This window comes from Aspergillus piperis (genome assembly GCF_003184755.1).
Source record: "Aspergillus piperis CBS 112811 unplaced genomic scaffold BO85scaffold_5, whole genome shotgun sequence".
NCBI lineage: Eukaryota > Fungi > Ascomycota > Eurotiomycetes > Eurotiales > Aspergillaceae > Aspergillus > Aspergillus piperis.
The window spans coordinates 703418-720799 of NW_020291595.1; the positions used below are offsets into that span (position 1 = coordinate 703418).

At 49.7% G+C, this 17382-nt stretch overlaps 6 protein-coding genes across 6 annotated transcripts; all 6 read right to left on the bottom strand.

Annotated features, from left to right (window-relative positions):
• Positions 1-1181: 1181 nt before the first annotated feature.
• BO85DRAFT_476311 (putative eukaryotic translation initiation factor eIF-2C4) lies at positions 1182-5133 on the bottom strand (the record flags this gene model as incomplete). Its single annotated transcript, XM_025662771.1, has 7 exons — positions 1182-1638; positions 1698-3534; positions 3590-3738; positions 3793-3995; positions 4046-4158; positions 4207-4440; positions 5017-5133. 7 exons carry the CDS (start codon positions 5131-5133, stop codon positions 1442-1444), a joined length of 2850 nt encoding a protein of 949 aa, XP_025517584.1. The 3' UTR covers positions 1182-1441.
• A 1900-nt stretch (positions 5134-7033) lies between these two features.
• Positions 7034-9197, bottom strand: BO85DRAFT_367121 (anion exchange family protein; the record flags this gene model as incomplete). Its single annotated transcript, XM_025655809.1, has 5 exons — positions 7034-7929; positions 7982-8478; positions 8531-8618; positions 8694-8842; positions 8932-9197. The coding sequence occupies 5 exons, from the start codon at positions 9195-9197 to the stop codon at positions 7034-7036; spliced, it is 1896 nt and encodes a 631-aa protein (XP_025517585.1).
• Positions 9198-9777: 580 nt separating this feature from the next.
• On the bottom strand, positions 9778-11368 carry BO85DRAFT_247892 (uncharacterized protein). The gene is made up of 4 exons (XM_025654909.1): positions 11224-11368; positions 11063-11171; positions 10235-11014; positions 9778-10177 (listed from the first exon to the last, which is right to left on the bottom strand). The coding sequence occupies exons 1-4, from the start codon at positions 11235-11237 to the stop codon at positions 10136-10138; spliced, it is 945 nt and encodes a 314-aa protein (XP_025517586.1). The 5' UTR covers positions 11238-11368; the 3' UTR covers positions 9778-10135.
• Positions 11369-12589, bottom strand: BO85DRAFT_247891 (uncharacterized protein). Its single transcript, XM_025654908.1, has 3 exons — positions 12257-12589; positions 11984-12197; positions 11369-11920 (listed from the first exon to the last, which is right to left on the bottom strand). Exons 1-3 carry the CDS (start codon positions 12420-12422, stop codon positions 11500-11502), a joined length of 801 nt encoding a protein of 266 aa, XP_025517587.1. The 5' UTR covers positions 12423-12589; the 3' UTR covers positions 11369-11499.
• A 69-nt stretch (positions 12590-12658) lies between these two features.
• BO85DRAFT_447553 (glutathione S-transferase family protein) lies at positions 12659-13854 on the bottom strand. Its single transcript, XM_025659747.1, has 3 exons — positions 13529-13854; positions 13422-13475; positions 12659-13348 (listed from the first exon to the last, which is right to left on the bottom strand). Exons 1-3 carry the CDS (start codon positions 13606-13608, stop codon positions 12730-12732), a joined length of 753 nt encoding a protein of 250 aa, XP_025517588.1. The 5' UTR covers positions 13609-13854; the 3' UTR covers positions 12659-12729.
• Positions 13855-14251: 397 nt separating this feature from the next.
• On the bottom strand, positions 14252-16578 carry BO85DRAFT_393364 (ferric reductase family protein). The gene is made up of 4 exons (XM_025656878.1): positions 15888-16578; positions 15770-15831; positions 15533-15718; positions 14252-15479 (listed from the first exon to the last, which is right to left on the bottom strand). The coding sequence occupies exons 1-4, from the start codon at positions 16546-16548 to the stop codon at positions 14607-14609; spliced, it is 1782 nt and encodes a 593-aa protein (XP_025517589.1). The 5' UTR covers positions 16549-16578; the 3' UTR covers positions 14252-14606.
• Between the last annotated feature and the right edge of the window lie 804 nt (positions 16579-17382).

The window sequence follows — 17382 nt, forward strand, 5'->3', positions numbered from 1 at the left end:
TTGTTCTAGACTAGACGGGGTTATATTCTTCTGTAATATTCTCGATTTTAGATCTTACAAACAAACGCTCATCTGGTACTACCGTGTAACGTTATCCCATCAAGACGGTAAGTACTAGCTAGCAGGGTAACACAAACACAGACGACAGACAGGCACCACCTAGATATCTACCTCCGAGATGCAGCAGCAGCAGCAGCATGCACGCATGCATACATGGCATGATTCCTATCCATCTACTATCCTCTCACATCCCAACTGCATCCGAATATACTATCTATCTATCTATCTTATTCCTAACCCCTGCTCAGCTCACTCAGATCTATCAACCACAACTACAAACACATCCATCCACACATCCCCAAAGGCCAAACAAGTTTTGAAACAAACAAAAACAGCCATCTTATCTTCTGCGACCGTAGACACTTACTACTGTGCAACATCCCCACATACCCCACTATCCCATTTCATGCCTAACCAACTTACCAAACTCGAAAAGTACTCCGAAGCTTTTTTAAACCATCCTAGCCCTCTATAGTAAGAGACTAAATACACCCGCTCCATATAGAAACAGGATTTTTACATATTCAATAATACATTGTCACGCAAATGCCCCCACCATCTGCATCGCATCCTATCTCACCACATCTTATCTCAATACCTTCATCTACATACCCATCCTTCACCCATTTTTCTGTGATTAATACAAGTAATGAAAGTATTAACATAAATAAAGCCAAGATGTAAAATAGAAAATCTAGGTCCAAGCCTCATATTTTACTGGTGTAGTATAGATACGTAGATAGGTAGGTGGATAGCTACCCTCAGTCCTCCGAATATCAGTGGTAGCCTTACTTACTCTACTATACTCGACGCTCCTGGCTGGGTGGTTTAGTATGATGGTTCAGATTTGCATCTTATTATTTGTGAACTACACCGCCTTCGATTTTCTTATATTTTTTGGTTTGTGGTGGTTCAATGTTTGTGGCGCGCTCTCTGTTGGGCTTTGTACGATCTCTCCATCTTGGCTTGCTGATTGGTAGGTTTGGCGCACCCGCTTGTTGGCTTAACCTGACCTATACTGTCCGGCTTGTCCGTGACCGACCTAGTCTGATAAATCTTTTAATATTCAGAGGTGATCTACTAATTGCCCTACTGGCTACGAGCTCTTGTGCACAACTGGTAAAGCAATAAAACTTGATTGAAACTCAAGGACTATGGTACGGTACGCCAATGATCTGGCCTGCAATCCCTATCGACCTAAACCGTCCTACCATCAAGGCTGGTAAGTTAGAGTCAAAGGGTTATGCTACCTGAACTTCAGTGTTGAGCCGACGCAATCCGAGTACGGCAATAGCAAGCAGATCAGACGATGTACCGGACATCGCTGTGTAAAATACTAAAGAGAAAAAGCAACCAATATCTCCACTACGCCAACTTCTGTCTAGATGTACCACATCTGCCAGGGCAGTCTGTTCCTCCGGTTGATGATTGGCAGTAGCTTAGGGTCAATTGGCCTGTTCTTAGGCTTGGGATTCGTGAGCTTGATCGTGTTACCGCTCTGTGGGCCAGAGCTGGCCGGAACATCCTCGTGGCTGCGGGCACGACTAGCGATAAGGTGCGCATAGTAAATGGCAGGGTCTAATGTTTCATACATGTCAGCACTATAAACCTCACAAAATGGAAGTAAGGCAACTTACACAAGGAGACCGAAGTCGTAGACCGGATGTACTGGTAACAATGATCATAAATCATGTTCTGAAGCTCATGGGGCTTGTGCTCTATCTGGTCGAGGATAACATGATAATGAACGGGCCGCGAAGTTCCCTGCAGAGCAATATGCGAATAGAGGAGGAAATCCCAGTCATGTGGAGAGGTCACATCTTTCTCAATCAGAATACCGGGCAGCGGGTTACCGTTCTTGTCAGCAGCATTGCGATCGCCCGACTTGGGGAATGCTCGCAAATGGTGACGCTTGTTAGCAACCACCACAGTGATTTTACCATCCCACTGATTCATGTTATGCTGAGTAATGACGCTCTTGATATTTATGACCTCTTGATTGAGTACGTGCTCGAACTGACCGGAAGAAACACCATCACGGAAGTAGTAAACGTACTTAGGCGCGCGTCCCTGTCCGATAGTGGTTATCCATTCACGAACAAGAGGGGCGAGCATAAACTCCATACTGGTCCGCGAGATGATCTCTATACGATCCATGTTTGCTTCGCAAGCACCGAAGTAGCTGCTACCATAGGGATCCTTGGACACGGAAACTGCCGCCATTGAGGGTGACCAGACACCCATGGGAGGATGAGTCACGTCAGCGCCAATAATCATTGAGCCTGGACGCAAGGTCGCTCCTTGCACCTTTGATACAGCTCGACTTGTGACACCTCCAAGCTTAGCGTTCACCTTCATGAGGACATTGGAAACATATTGGGGATTACCCCTGTTGACATGACCCGCCTGTAGGACCTGAGAAGGCACGCCCCAGCGGCAGTCACACGACTTCTTGATACGGGTATAGGTGAAGGAATTCTTATCCGGGACGATGACAAGAAGCAACTGGGGGTCCTCTTGATTTGCCTTTCCGGCGCCCTCATAAAGCTTTTTGATCGCTTCACCGATGTCTTCTTTGAGCTCGATGATCACAGGACGGCGGGTAATTGTGCCTCCATGTCCAGCATAGGTCTTCATAAAGTTGTCGGCGAATCTGACTACCTGGTCGTTACTGATAACGTTGCGTCTTCCAGGGAAATAGCCAATCCCCCATGCTTGAAGGGGCTGTGGATTTGCTGTGTAGAACTTCTTTCCGCGGAGATCCCAGCGGCCACTAACACCAGGCTCGATGCGCTGGTTGTTGCCGAACATGACGGCGGGACTTGGTAGAAGCCGAGCCTTGGTCTTCATCATGGTATTGCTGATCTTAAGCCCAAAGTTGTTAAGGACAGGGTCTTGGTCGTGGGCAAGTGTTCTCTTAGAAGTGAGAATTGTCTCGAGCCTGTCTTTCGGACGAGACGCCGCATATTTGATCATTTGAGCTGTCTGGGTTTCATTCAACTTAAAAGGAAAGCGCTGGAGACCCTGGATGGTCAAGACCTCCATAGGGTAGACCACATCTTTCTTGGTCATCTCTACCATGGGAAGTGCCCAGTCGTTGAGGACCAGGTTGTACTTGGTCTTGAAGTACTGCTCGACGCTCATCCGGTTAATCTTGCCGGTAGCCTTGTCCTTTATGTCAACCATGTACTGGCGCGCGTTGCCGTTAATAAGCCCCTTGACAGTGAACCGGACTCCCAGGACTGGGCATCCTCCGTAGAATGGAGCCACAACGAGCTTTCGGAGCCGTCTACTGACTTCTTGGAAAAGTTCCGATTCAGTAACTCCGCCATATCCATCCGGTTTGGGCCTAAGCAGATGGCATAGATGCTGGTGGTCTCTGGCGTCACAAATCTCCAGTGCCGCGCCTGTCAGGCTAATACGGGCCCAAAAGCATGTATTTGAGACGTCGACATTGACAATAAGTCTACCACCCTGAGATAACAGTTAGATCAAAGACCGGGGTAAGGTAGAATAAGGGCAGTCTCACGATGGCAGGCCGAATGGATTGATACATTCCCTTAAGAGCAATGACGCCCCCTCCCAGCTCTCCCTTCCCGCCATTTTCATCGAAAAAGGAACGTTTGATGGCCAAAAGCTGTGAGCTGGGGTGTTCTCTGAGAACATGGTCAAGGAAATCTGGGGATTGTCGGTCAGTCTCTAATAACATCAGGGAAAAGAGTGGGTACTTACTCATCGCCTCCAGCACTCCATCGTCGAAGGACGCCTGACCAGAGAGCCAAGCATTCAACACGGCCAGGTTGACTGTTCTGGTATGCCGGACAAGCAGACGGAAGGTATTCTTGTCCTTCTCTATGCCTTTCCTCACGGGCCGACCCTCTTCAACGTCAAGATTGATTTCCTCATTGAATTCGGTTTTGTAGAGGTTCATCGACCTGGTTGTAACATAAGCAGTGCCCTGTAAGATACTCGGTGGTCTACCTACCATGCAAGCTTCGAGCCATCATAGACAATGCTCTTCAAAGCCGCCCTTCGAGCCCTGGAATTCCACACCTTCTTATTGACAATGAACTTCTCCAGTCCGGTGCCGATGTGAACCTATAAAGGTTAGCAATAGAGAAGTGATTCATCTGGGGCGCAACCTACATCGTACTGATAAACGGTTCGGCTTGGGAACTTCGTAATGGGGTAGGCATTGAGCGAAAGCTCGACTTCTTTTCCGGTTGTATTGAAACCTGGACGGGGGACAGTCTCCACTGGTACAGAGTACTTTTGGAACTCCTCATCAGTACGAATTCTCAAGTGACGGAGACCCCCTGGGAGTTTATTGATGGCTTCAATGTTGTCCATGACGAATGCAGGTGTAATGCAAGATAATCGCTTTGAAAGTGTAAAAACGAAAAGAAAAAGCGATAAACGAGAATGGATTGTAAAGGAAGCACACGAGTGGATATGAAAGTAGAATAGGGTGATGGAGAAGGAAGAAGAAGAAACCCTGGGAGAGAGATCAAGGGGATATTTATATTCCTGTCGAGAAACGGACATTCCCACATATTGTGAAGCAATAGAGCCAGTGAAATAGGAATATGGAAGTCAACTTCCTACATGGAAGGAATAGTGGAAAGGTGAATCCCGGCATGATAGTGGTAGCAGGAGGCGTTTGCCCAATGAAATGGGGTGAATAGGCGACTTCCTGCAGGTGATGTCCTTCCAAATGGGTTGTACAGAGTAAATAGACCGGCAAGTCCCTTTAGATTTGGAAGCAGGGGAGAAGGTAATGGGTCGGAGGAAGGGAATATCCCGGAGATTCCCAGCACGTATAAAGAAGGACGGTGAAAAGACCAAGGGAATACGCCGTACGACGCGGCCGACGGCGGTGACAGGAACGCCAGTGCATTACACCACATGATGCATATTGAACGAATCGAGGGAATGCAAACAGAGGCCTGAACTTACCAAGTGGTTAATCGCAAACGCAGACATTGGCAAGTCCACGTTCTTGCACATGTCTGTTTTCAATCTCGGCCGGTCCAACGCCGGGTCCGAAAGCGGCACACCTTTGCTCGCCTGCATGGCTGCGACAATGCCGGGAGATTTTTGTTGTTTATTGTATTTCTTGGGGGTTTTTGGGCTGTGTGTGCTGATGGTCAATGATCAAAGGAAGTAACGGAGGGGATGAGCGCTCAAGAGATCGGAGTAGGTTGGGGAGGAAGAAGGAAGAAGAGGAAGAGGAAGAGAGAAGAGGCCTTTTATACCTTGACGCCCACGAAAAGGACTAAGTCGGATAAGAGAAGATGAAATCAGATGTGAGGATACAGAGAGGTATAGGAGGATGAGAAGATAAGGAAGAAACAGAAAGAGAGAGCGGAAACACGTCGATGGCGAGTTGAAGGGGCAACAACGCGTGTTAAGATCTAGATGAGGAAGGAGCGAGGCAGAGGAGAGCAGCGTGGGATTGATCGCGCCTTCCTTGTTTGTCGTGTTTACAAACTGAGGCCTGAGTCGATGGAGAAGCGACAGTAAGGTCAATCTGGATGGCGTCAGATTGCTCAGACGATCTACGCTGTATCTACTTGACGGGGATTGCGCGGGATTGCGCACAGTATCATTTCAATTGTGAAATGGAAGAGAGTGCTACAATAGTTGGATTGCTACCAATTGGAACGAAGAATGATCAGAGGTGATACTTCATATCTAGTTCATTTCCAGCACCTGGTGGGCTTCCTTTCAATTTGCTTGGAAATGTGCTATTGAACTGCAAGCTAACGAATTTGGAGAGCTCAGATAAAATGACGATCCTTGATCCTTCATATCAAATTGGACAGCTACGGTTTACGTATTCGGGACCACCTTGACGCAGAGAACGATCGAGACGCCACAAGCAGAAAGGGAAATCGAGAGATCTAATACCAATACCGATGGACGAACGCAAATATACCCTATTGCTGTAGTGGTGGAACCGAAAATTAAAAATATACCGAGGAACATAAGCGAGCAAGAAGAGGTTGAATCAACATGCTTCTCACCACGCAGTCGATTGCCACCGACCTTCAAGAATGATATTCTTGGCTATCCTACAAATGTACTTCATGAACTGAACCACTCATTGGCGAAGAGTCCGCATAAGAAGAAACCCCCCTCAATGCACATCAATATCAAAACACCAAAAAACAAGCTCAACGGGACCCCTCAACATCTGCTTTACCAGACAAAAAAGGAGAGTCCCTGAATTGCGAAATAAAGCTAGAAACGGTATCCCACAAATAAAACACTATGGCATAGCATACACAATTAACTTTCCTCAGAGACCAGCTAGCGCAATCCCAAAGCGACGAGCCCATCGACCTAGTTGTATCTAAGCCACAGTCCCCGGCCTCAAGCAATGCCATTCATATCATTTGACCAACCTATACTAGCACGCATGGCATAGCTTCTGGGCCACGACCAGACCCTAGGAGGAGAGAACCAGCCCAAATAGGCAAATGTGTCCTTCTATCAAGTTGACTGTCGCTCATTTTGCCCCATTATATACCTACTAAGCATTGGTAGATTAGGAAAGATACGTAGGTAGGTAATACAGTGCGTAGATACGATTCCTAAAGAGTGCGTCTATATTAAGTTGATATCATATGATGGCTACTTCAAGGTTACATTCCACGGGCAGCTAGTTGAGTAAGTCTACACCCATTCGATGTAGATGAACGTTTCTCATGTAAGGAAAAAGGGTGGGTAAAGAGGTGGAAAACGGACAATCTTACCTGGGAATGAACAGTGACGCTTAAGAGTGGGCTTCAATCTATACCCTAGTAAGCAATCGAAAATATCATCAACCCGAAATACTGCACTTGATGCATCTTGAATTATATACTAGACTATCTATCATCTCACCATTATATATCTCCAAAATCAAAACCATTATATACTTTTAGCCCATCACCTGCACTGCAGCGCTTTCCCTCATGGGAAAATACACCTACTCCACCCCACCAGTCGTACTCCTCCGCCTTACACCCAACCTCTGCATCTCATACGCCTCACCTCGCTCCAAATCATCCTCAACAGCCGACTCCGACGAGCTCTCATCCCTCCGCATCATAACCCCATCACCACCACCCCCATTCTTCGAATCACGACGATCATCATCCCGACCTGAAGCAGCAGCAGCAGCAGCGTCACTCAGCCCATGCGTCCCGCCCACACTCTCCATAGTGAATGGACTAGCAGTCGGGGCATCCAGAATGGACAATTCCTCCTGTGTAAACCACCAGGGGAACAAGAACGAGCGGACGGGGATAAGCAGCAGGATAATAACCGGGAAACCGATGGCAGCAATAGTCTGTGTAATGGCAAAAGTGGCGCCGAAGCCGATCAGCTCCAGGATAACGAACACCCAGATGGAGAGACGGCGTTTAATGCGCTTGAGCGGGTTGGATGCTGGCGTGAGACCGCTGTCTTGTGCGAGGAAGATGAGTTTCTGGGTGATGCCGTTGCCTTGGAGGGCTTGGACGCCCATGATGAAGAAGAGGCCGGCCAGGACGGCTTGGGGGATCAGGTGCAGAACAATGAGCAGAGGGCCGGTCATGGTGCCGAGGGTCATGAGGCCTTGGGCGAAGTTGCTGACGCGTTGTTCGACGACGTGGTCGGTGACGCGGATGGCTTTGCCTTTGTTGGTGTCGTCTTCGTCGGCGACGTCGCGGGTGACGCAGAGAGCGGCCGTGTGGAAGGGTGCTTGGGGGATGAGACCGTTGGGGAAGGGGATACCCAGGAGACCGGCCACGAAGGTGGTGATTCCGAGTAGCCAGAGGTCCCAGTGGAAGCCGGCTGGCTTGCGCAGAGGAAACTCGGTTCCTTGGGCGATGAGAGACGAGACTATTTGGTCAGTTACTTAGTTGACCATTTGCGATCTTGTATGTTGACTTACCATTATGATCAAAATAGAATAGAATCGTCAACAGCACCGCAAACGGAATAGCAAGGAAAACATCGCCGACATTGATATCCCAGAAATGAACCAGCCACGGGCGTTCTTCTGTCGGGAAAAATGCCTTGCTAGTGGGCAGTCTCGCCACCTCGACGTCCCTCATATGGCCGATATGAACAAACCCAGTAAAGAACACAATGGTCAAGGGCGTGCCATAATCCTCCAGAAACTTGCGAATCCACCGTTTGAAGAGACTGCTATTACCAAGCTCGCCACAGATCCAGCCGCTCATAAGCACTAGCAAGGCGACCATGATACTGAGGTATGCGGAAGTCTCACCAGCGGTTCCCCACTGCCTAGTGAGGACTTGGATACCCTTCTGGAGGTAGATAAAGGCGACATAGAAACCGAAGATATCGCACGAGAAACGGGTGACATAAGTGAGACCATTACAAGCATTGGTAATGGCAAGCAGCCAATGCATGATCAACGACCATCTACAATCATCAGCACACGAGCTGCCTGAATAAGAACTGCAAGAAGACTCACATCCCAATCCAGCACATAAACGCCAAATAATTCGTTCCCCGGGGGGAGATGATATCATAAACCGTGTAATTAAACACAGTAATAGGTCCTATCCCACCACCACCAGATCAACAACAGCTCAGAAACAAAAGAAGAAAAGAGATCGAGAAAGCAAAAAACATACCAGTAACACCCACAATAACCAACGGCTGAGCCGCAAAGACCGAAAACACCACCGCAGCCAACACACTCGCCAGCAAGACCTCATTAACGCCATAACTCTGGTTGGTTTTCTCAAACATATCCAACGAGAAAGCCAGCGCAGGAAGAATACTACACGACACAACACAACACAATCAGCACCACAACAACATCACCAGACAAGAAAAAATGAAGAAGAAAAAGAAGAGGATTGAACCCACTTAGCAAAATACATATACACCGTGGCGGGCACAACGCGATAATCCCACGCATCAGTCCAATCACTCCAATAGAACGGAGCACGGCGCTTAACATCCTGAATCATGCCGCGGAAGAGATGGATTTTGTACCATTTCTCTTCTCCTCCTTCTTTCTCCCCAGCATTACCAATTCCACTCCCCGTGGAAGACTGATACCTGGTAGTATGTTCATGATGGCTGTTGTGTGTACTGTGCTGAGAGCGAATACTGCTCGCCGTCGTCGTCATCGCCGGGCGGAGATGTTGCGATTGCGACTGCTGCGACTGCCACGGCCGGCGCGAATGCGAAGACGACGGTGCGAGGGTGTCTCCTCCCCCTCCTCCTCCTAGTACTCCTCCTCCTCCGCTGCCGCCGCTGTGGGAGCCTGAGGTGGAGGCAGATGGAGCCTGCATGGTTCTATTTAGAACTCGGCTATCCCTCAAATACTACAAGATAACAATAATAATGAGTAAGTAAGTATACGTAAAGAGCCTAGTAAGCTCTCTCACAGCTGCCCCGGCGGGAGAGGGGGAAAAAAAAGTCTCTCAGCCGGAATCTTAACTGGTTAACTTGATCCGGGGAAAGTTAGGTTCGAGGAATGAGAAGAAGGGAAAAAAGTGTGGAGAAACGGCCGGCTAGTTAGTACCAAGCTACGTAGCTTGCTAGCTAGACTGAAATCCCGGCGGGCGACGGTTGCGGAAAGCTCACGAAGGTGGTGATTTCTAGACAAAGCGAAGTGGATGGAATATAAACCATTACTCTCTAGTCTAATAAGAATTGGGGGACCTCGAGAAATACAACTATTATGGCGGGTCTTGTCTTTATCTACGGATACTGCTAGTCATGTTTCTACGCGGTAGCGACCATGCTAGTTAGTGCCTAACGTCATTGGCTTTAGCGAGCGAGCGACTTTTTTCTTTGCCGACGGGCAGCCATGCGTACATTTTGCAGACGGATTGATGTACCCCCCCTGCAAACTAATTCTATGATTATTAGAAAGTGGAAGCAAACAATTACAGCAGAACGCTTGATGCTGGACTACCTAACTATTACACAGAGAGAGTTGTTAAAAACTATCATCGCCAGTGTCCTACGTGCACTATCAATTTACCCGGGCCGGATTCTTCTACCGGTGTCCCTAGCTATCGTTCGCATCAACATTAACCACTTTTATGTCGCATCTCCCCTAAGCGGGAGGGGGAGGCGGGGGAGGCTGGTCACTAGGCGGCTGCATCATCATGTCAGTAAGCGGTAGTACATTCAGTCATATAGATAGCAAACATACCGGAGGCGGGGGACCCTCGCCAGGAGGCGGAGGGGGTGGGCTGCCAGAGCCGTAGTACATCGATGGCATGCCCGGCGGCGGAGGAGGAACACTCAGACCCGGAGGAGCGCCAGGGGCACCCATGCCGGGGTACGCAGGATAAGCTCCGTATCCGTACGATGCTTGTCCGCCAGGGGGCGGCGGGGGAGCAGCCTGTTGCCAAGGAGCAGCAGCGGAGGCAGCAGCAGCTCCAGGTGCACCATAACCACCGAGTGAGCCATAGCCATAGTCGCCGCCACCGCCACCACCACGGCCCTGTGCAGCCCATGGAGGCGCACTGCCGTGGTCGCGGGAGCCGTAGTCGTCACGGCGGTCGCGGCCTCGTTGCTGCCAGGGAGCCACGTCACTGGGCGGAGGTCCGCGCTGCCATGGCTTCACGTCGCGGTCATCATAACCTTGATCGGGGCCAGCCTCGATCCGACGAGGGACATGGCCGTCTTCGCCGGGCGCGCCACCAGACAATTCTTGCATGAGTTGCTGAAGGATGTTAGTACTATGTACTGGGTACTTGGAAAAAGAATGTGCGGGAACATACCTCCATCTCACGGTCGACAGCATCACCGCCGCCAATGGCCCTGCGGCCGCCGAAGCCACCGTTGTTGTTGCGCCAGTCAGAGCCGCGCTGACGGTCGGGGCAATCACGGGCCATGTGACCAGCGTTACCACAGACGCGACAGATGATATTGGCGGTGAAGTTACGCTGCTCAGGACAGTCGTACTTGCGGTGTCCGATTTGACCACCTGTGTTTGTTAGCTATAATTCTTAAGTAGATTATGAAGGGCACGTACAGTTCTGGCAAGCCTGGTTCTCGTCGTCACGGAGAGTACCGTTGAGTGCAGCCAGCTCTCGGAGCTGATTCCTCTTGAGCTCGTTCTGACCCTCGGGGATCGAAGCAGCCTGTGTCCATTAGTACCTGGACTTCATTGTACAACATCTTTGGGGTACATACCGTCTCAATGACATTATGCACCAACTTCTTCGCCTTGTTAACCTTCTCCTCAGTATCCGCCATAATCAAACAGTGAAGATCTTCTTCCTGGTTGCTGGCATGAGCGGCATCAGAGCGACCCTTTCCTTCCTTGACGGAGCCTTTACCACGAATGGCAATCTTGGCACCAGACTCCGACTCCATCTTCTTCAGGGTATTACCACGAGGTCCTATGAGTAAGCCAACTTTAAAAGATAGCAAAAAGCTAAGTGTTAGTGCAAGCTGTTTTAAGTACTTTCAGGCGGGTGAGTGTGAGCAAAATGGTGCAAGTGGGAGCAAAAGAACAGGTAGAGCAAGGGTTCGCAAGAAGCGAGCTGGAGATAAACAACGCCCGGCGGCGAAGTCTTCATCAGAAGCCCGACTCGAGCACAGCAGAGTCAAGGAGTGCAGGAGAGTACAAATACAGCAATGGTTAGGAGTTAGAGGGTTAGTTATCATACTGAAGTTAATCTCTGGATAGTCATTCACAGGCACATAGACCTTCTCCTGGGTCTTAGTAGGACGTCTGTAGTCAGAAGGCGGGTGGTAGTTAGGAATAGTCTTCATCGCCTTTTCGACGAGTTTGTGGCGCTCATCCTCGAGACGCTTCCGGTAGCGGTATTCCCTAGTGTTTACACGTCTGCCAAAGTTATCGTACTGAGGAGGGGGAGAGGGAGATCTAAAACCGTTAGCATGATTTCCGGAAGGGCGCAGCAGCCATCAACGGGAAGGAGAGACGAACCTATCCCCATCAGCCGGCACAACATCATTAATCCTCAGCTTCTGGCTAATCTCCTCAATTCGCAAATGCAGGGTATACGCTTCCAGCTGTTCATTGGTGAAATTAGCCATAATCATGGTCGGCAGACCCATGAGACCGGCAGCCTTGTTTTCCTGCGCATCGCCCCAACGGTTACGCTTCTTGCGCTTCTTGACGCCGTCGGCGGGGGGTTCAGCTAATCATAGCATCAGCAGCTGTTTAATATTGAAAGACGGTTATAGTTTATGCACTCACCTCGGACAGGGCTGCGGCCACGCTTGTAGGCCGAATCACCAGCACCAGGCATAGAAGCAGGCGTCGCGGTGCGACTCTCATCCTCCGGGCCCTCCTCACCTCCAAACCGTCTCCGGCCCAGAGGGATGTTATTGGACCCGGTGATTCCCTGGTTGCGCCAGGCCATGATGAACGACTATTTATCCCTGCTGTTAATGTGACCGATATACGAGCAAAAAAGAGATATTCTTCTTTCTTTCTTTCTTCGCAGGATCCTTGACGAGAGGACGGCGATGCGATGCGACGAGAGAAGCTGGGGAGGGAGATGTGGCAAGGCTTTTAGGCCGGCACGTGGTGATGACTAAGCGGGAAGCAGAACAGAACAGTAGCTAAGTAAGTAAGTTATGCACTTTCGCATCAATACCAACTCACAACTTTATCATTGCAAAATCAAACAATCATATACATCATCACTAAAACATACTAGCTAACAACTAATGCTTAGCATCCGCCTTCATTCCCTGCTGAATCCACCCCTTCGACTCCTGCGCAATCTTCTCCGCCTTGGCCTTATCCTTCAAAACCTCCTTAATAGTATGCGGACTCGGCACATGTCTCCCCTTCTCGACGCCCTCCCTAGCAGCCATGCGCTCCTCCCACGCCTTGAGATTCGGAAACTCCTCAATATCGACTCCCGCCCACCCGGCCGCAGCAACCCATCCCCAATGCGAGATATCCGCAATACTGACGTGATCACCAACAAGATACCCGGACTTGGACTTGGCGAGGTGCGCATCCAGCACGCTGTATAGCCGTCTCGTCTCGTTGATGTAGCGGTTCACGCCGTACTCGATGCGCTCGGGCGCGTACCGGTGGAAGTGGTTCGCTTGGCCTTGCATGGGCCCGACACCGGCGTTCTGGAAGTAGAGCCAGCTGTTCTGTTCGTAGTATTCGCGGGTGCCCTGCGGGTAGGAGATCTTGTGGTCTTTGTCGTATTGTTCTGCGAGGTAGGTGAGGATGCTGCCGGATTCGAAGAGGCGGATCTTGGATCCGTCAGTGAAGGTGTCGGTCAGGGCGGGGATGCGGCCGTTGGGGTTGATTTCGAGGAACCATCTGGATGGGTGTTAGTGGTGTTTGGGGGAAAGGGTGGTATTTTTTTTGTTGAGGTATGGAGTAGGTAGCGTACGGCTCTTTCTGGGTGTTCTTGGTGATATCGATCTTCTCGACTTTGTAAGGGAGACTGGATTATCGGTTAGTTGATTGCTAAATTATCCTATGAAGATAACGGCATACCCAAGCTCCTCCAGCGCAATGGAAATCTTAATTCCATTGGGAGTCTGCGCTGTGTAGAGGGTGATGTCGGGACGGCTCATTGTGGTAGCTGCAGCTGTAGCTGTACTATACAGAGAAGAAGAAGAAGAAGTAGAAGAAGGGATCCGTGAACAGAAAATTGAGTTCAAGTAAATAGGTGGTGATGATGATACAAAAGAAGATGCAATGCGACGACGAAGACAACGGGCATTAAATAGGCCTCTGGATCCTACACGAACCCCGCTCATGACCGACCAAATAACTACTACACGATGATTAATGCAATTGAACAGCTACGTTAGTTAGTTAGTTCATGGGGGGTAACAGTTAACTTTAGGAAACATGATGATGCCATTTTCGGCTGATTCATCAGTAAGCCCCACTTGAGCTTGAGGTTTGATTTCTAAGCTGCAGAAAAAGCATCCGGCTGTTTCTATCGGGGATTTATTTTCAGCGGGCGGGGATGCCGTACTAGGATTATGCCGGCTTACTGTACGGTTAATTTATTTAGTTACTGGGGATTGCGTGATTAGTAGTTGGCGGAATTAAGTACAGGGGTTTAGATGTTACTTTGTAGGTGCGGGTTAGTAATGTGTTGCAGTGTTGCTGATGCCGGGATGCATACATCGATCGCTATTATGGGTACTGACTGCTGCCCAGTAGTCCTAATGGGTTGGAAGATTGAAGCTGGCCGGGAACAGAAAGGATCGTGTAAGCATGCAATGCAATGTACTAGTGTTTAGCTTCAATGGCTTACAAAAAAACAAGTTTCCACAAATAAGCACAAAGTTATGCAAAACCTGATTGTTATGTGCAATCGCAAGCTTCAGAGCCACGCATAAAAAGGAACAACTATATATACTACCCAAGCTACAAAAGTATAAACCAATAGCAACCGAAAACACCGAGAGGATCCAACACACAGGTACTAGCCCATAGGCTGTAGATAATTGAGGGACATGGCTGCCAAGCGTGGATGTGCTGAGACACAAATGGGGGCCAAGTGAGCAGCAGCCCTCCATTGAACATTCACTTAAAGGCAGGCGGCTGTCCACCAGTCTTACCAGGTAAAACTCTCCTCGATGAAATCCACTTGCGTTTGGTCCTGTCTCTTGCGGCACACCCGTCGAACATCATCGCTCAGGCTTCCGTTTCCACATACCAGCACTCCCATCGCTCCAACCTGGTTCTCGACCTCCATGTTGATCAGCGTGTCAACGTTAGGACGACCCGGGAACATTTGAACGGTGGTGCTGGGGCTCTGGATCTCCTTGGTGTTACGCGGGCGGGTGATGAACAGCATGATCCGAAGGACTTCGCGACGGCGGTCCATCGCCAGAATGCTGGTCATCCAGGGCCGGATCCACTCGAGGTGTTCGGGGGACTGGATGATCCAGACCAGGGTAACGCGACGGGCCGCCACGGTCCCTTCGGCAAAGCCCTGGACGAGATGCCGCACGAATGGTACTTGATGTGTGATGCCGACACCGCCTGCAAAGAGCATGACCGTGCCGTAGGAGTCCATGGTGTGGATGCTGCCGTACGGGCCTTCTGCGAACGCCCGCAAGGAAATCCGTCCACTGGGAGAGTTTTGAGCACGCTTAAAGAGTTTGTCGGTGAACCCAGTGCGGCGACGAATCAGCAAGGAGACGGTGGTCTTCTGGAGACTCGCAAGGTCTTGTTGGGTCATAGGGATGCCTTTTTCGCTTGCGGGGATTTCTTCGGCTTCGCTCCACCCGACGGAGAAGGGGTGGCTCATCCAGAAACCAATGGATGGGATGTACAAGTACATGTGTTGGCCAGGCTTGAAGGTCCACGGCCGTGCCATCTTCAGGGTGATTCGCAGGGCATCGCCCGGGAGGGTCTCGACATGCGCTGTCGTGCACTCCCTTCCGCAGTTACGGTACACAATGATGAGGATTCGGGCGGCTCTCTATAACCATGGTTAATCCTGTCTCATTCTTCAATAGGATCATGGAGGCTTACCTCGAGAGCCCAGAGGATGATGGCGGCGAGGAGGTAGTTCTGAGACACCAGGCCATCCAAGTGTATCCACAGGAAGGCGAACGAAAGCGCAACGAACGCGATGTGGAAGTGGAGGAAGGTCTCGTAGAATGCATGGCGGATGGGGGAGGGTGAGTGCACAAGAAGAGCAGTGAAGGCGCAGCCAGCCTAACAGTCAGGTTAGTCAAATTCAAGCTGGGTCTTTCATAAAATGCTTACGATCAATCCACTCAGCATGAAGCTGCTCTCTCCGAAAAGCATTCCAACAAGACTCCAGCCGGCTATACAATTATTAGCACATATGGACCATAATCCGACATGGGTTGCAACTACATACCTTCCTGAGCCTCCGGGATCGCGAAAGCAAACACATGGGCGATTGCCTCCAAGACGACAATGCGAGCGAGCCAGCGGTGAATCAGATTGAAGGTGTCAAACGGCACTTGAAGCAGGGTGATCAGGGGGTTGTTCCTGCCGGCCATGAGCACCACCGGGATAAGGTTTACTGTCGCCATGGTTCCGGTGCGGTTGCGGATCAGGCCCGCAACCGTGGACTCCTCGGTCCCATAGGGTACGGTGACAACGCAAAGGACGACGTTCATAACGATAATGCCCACCACGATGAAGGAGTGAAACCGACTGGGCAGCGTGCCCATGTTGACAGCTCGGGAGAGCTGGAACTCGCGGTTGTGGCGTGTACGGAACAACGGGGCATAGACGATATGGTTGTGGATTTTCGCGAGCATGCTGTCGGGGCGAATGAAGTACCGCTGGTGTTCATTGTTAAAACTTGCCAGTCGCCTCATATGACTGGCAAGACGATGCCACATCTTCCAGACATAGATGAAGGCGGCCATTAGGCCCAGGACCAGCAGACTGAGACGAGCGAGGTCGTCATTGAGCATTTCATAGAACGAATGGCCTCCTCCATGACGCTTTCCGAGCTCTGCTGCAGAAGCAAGTCCGACCAGGGACGAGCAAAGAAGAAGAGAATGCATGTTTGTGTGTGAATTGAAAAATGAGAAGAGAAAAAAAAAAAAAAGAACGGAAAGATGTCTCGACAATCGACGTGGAGATGTACTAATAGGGGATATTTCTTGCAGGAGAGACCAGCTCTACCCAGACGGAGTTTTTTCTTCAGAAACTAATTGCAAATGAAGAAAAAAAGAAAGAAAATCCCGAGATGATCCTCGTCGACGACCCATGCAAGAGACCCAATGAGGAGTTTTTGAAGTCTCTAGTTGTTGGACTGGCGTGGGGAGAGCAAGAATATCCCACGTCCAGCTGAGAGCCAGGGTTCACACCAACAAGGGTATTGTGATGGCGCTTTGTCGTGCAACGGAAGGATCACAACTTGAACAAAGACTAAGCGACAAGGCTGGTCACGGATCGAAGAGAAATACGGTAAAAAGCTTGGTGTGTCTTGATTTACAGAGAATGGACGGTCGCCTGGGAACTGGGATACTTCCGTGTGGAATCTCTCGACAGTGGCGGGCAACGGAACGGAATGTTTAAGACGGAATATGAACCAGTCACACCCTTTGCTTTTTCAGCTTCAGAAAAGATATGAAAAACGTTCTGTTAAAGAATGAACAAAAAAAAAAAAAAAAAAAAAAAAAAAAAAAAAAAAAAAATCCCAACAGCCAACAATAGACCAACAGCGAGGCACAAGCAAGCCAAATCGAATAGGAGGAATGCGTTACGTACCCAAAACATCGTAGGGTTCGAAGGGCAAGTAGGGACTGACTATCCTGTAGCCGATATGTGAAGGGGAAAGCGCTTAACAAAAGGGAAAGCTGAGAAGCAGGAAAAGAGGAAAAAGAAAAAGAAAA

Bases quoted from the DNA above. Each gene is read 5' to 3' on its own strand.
- BO85DRAFT_447553 (XM_025659747.1), bottom strand. From the start codon at position 13,608: ATGAGCCGTCCCGACATCACCCTCTACACAGCGCAGACTCCCAATGGA. The intron at 13,476-13,528 runs GTATGCCGTTAT...CCGATAATCCAG, and splicing joins ATTGCGCTGGAGGAGCTTGG to TCTCCCTTACAAAGTCGAGA. The intron at 13,349-13,421 runs GTACGCTACCTA...ACACCCATCCAG, and splicing joins AAGAACACCCAGAAAGAGCC to ATGGTTCCTCGAAATCAACC.
- BO85DRAFT_247891 (XM_025654908.1), bottom strand. From the start codon at position 12,422: ATGGCCTGGCGCAACCAGGGAATCACCGGGTCCAATAACATCCCTCTG. The intron at 12,198-12,256 runs GTGAGTGCATAA...TGCTATGATTAG, and splicing joins TGGCCGCAGCCCTGTCCGAG to CTGAACCCCCCGCCGACGGC. The intron at 11,921-11,983 runs GTTCGTCTCTCC...TAACGGTTTTAG, and splicing joins GTGCCGGCTGATGGGGATAG to ATCTCCCTCTCCCCCTCCTC.
- BO85DRAFT_247892 (XM_025654909.1), bottom strand. The intron at 11,015-11,062 runs GTACGTGCCCTT...TAACAAACACAG, and splicing joins GAACCAGGCTTGCCAGAACT to GTGGTCAAATCGGACACCGC. The intron at 10,178-10,234 runs GTATGTTTGCTA...ATGATGATGCAG, and splicing joins GCGAGGGTCCCCCGCCTCCG to CCGCCTAGTGACCAGCCTCC.
- BO85DRAFT_393364 (XM_025656878.1), bottom strand. From the start codon at position 16,548: ATGCATTCTCTTCTTCTTTGCTCGTCCCTGGTCGGACTTGCTTCTGCA. The intron at 15,719-15,769 runs GTAAGCATTTTA...CCTGACTGTTAG, and splicing joins TCATGCTGAGTGGATTGATC to GCTGGCTGCGCCTTCACTGC. The intron at 15,480-15,532 runs GTAAGCCTCCAT...CCATGGTTATAG, and splicing joins TCATCCTCTGGGCTCTCGAG to AGAGCCGCCCGAATCCTCAT.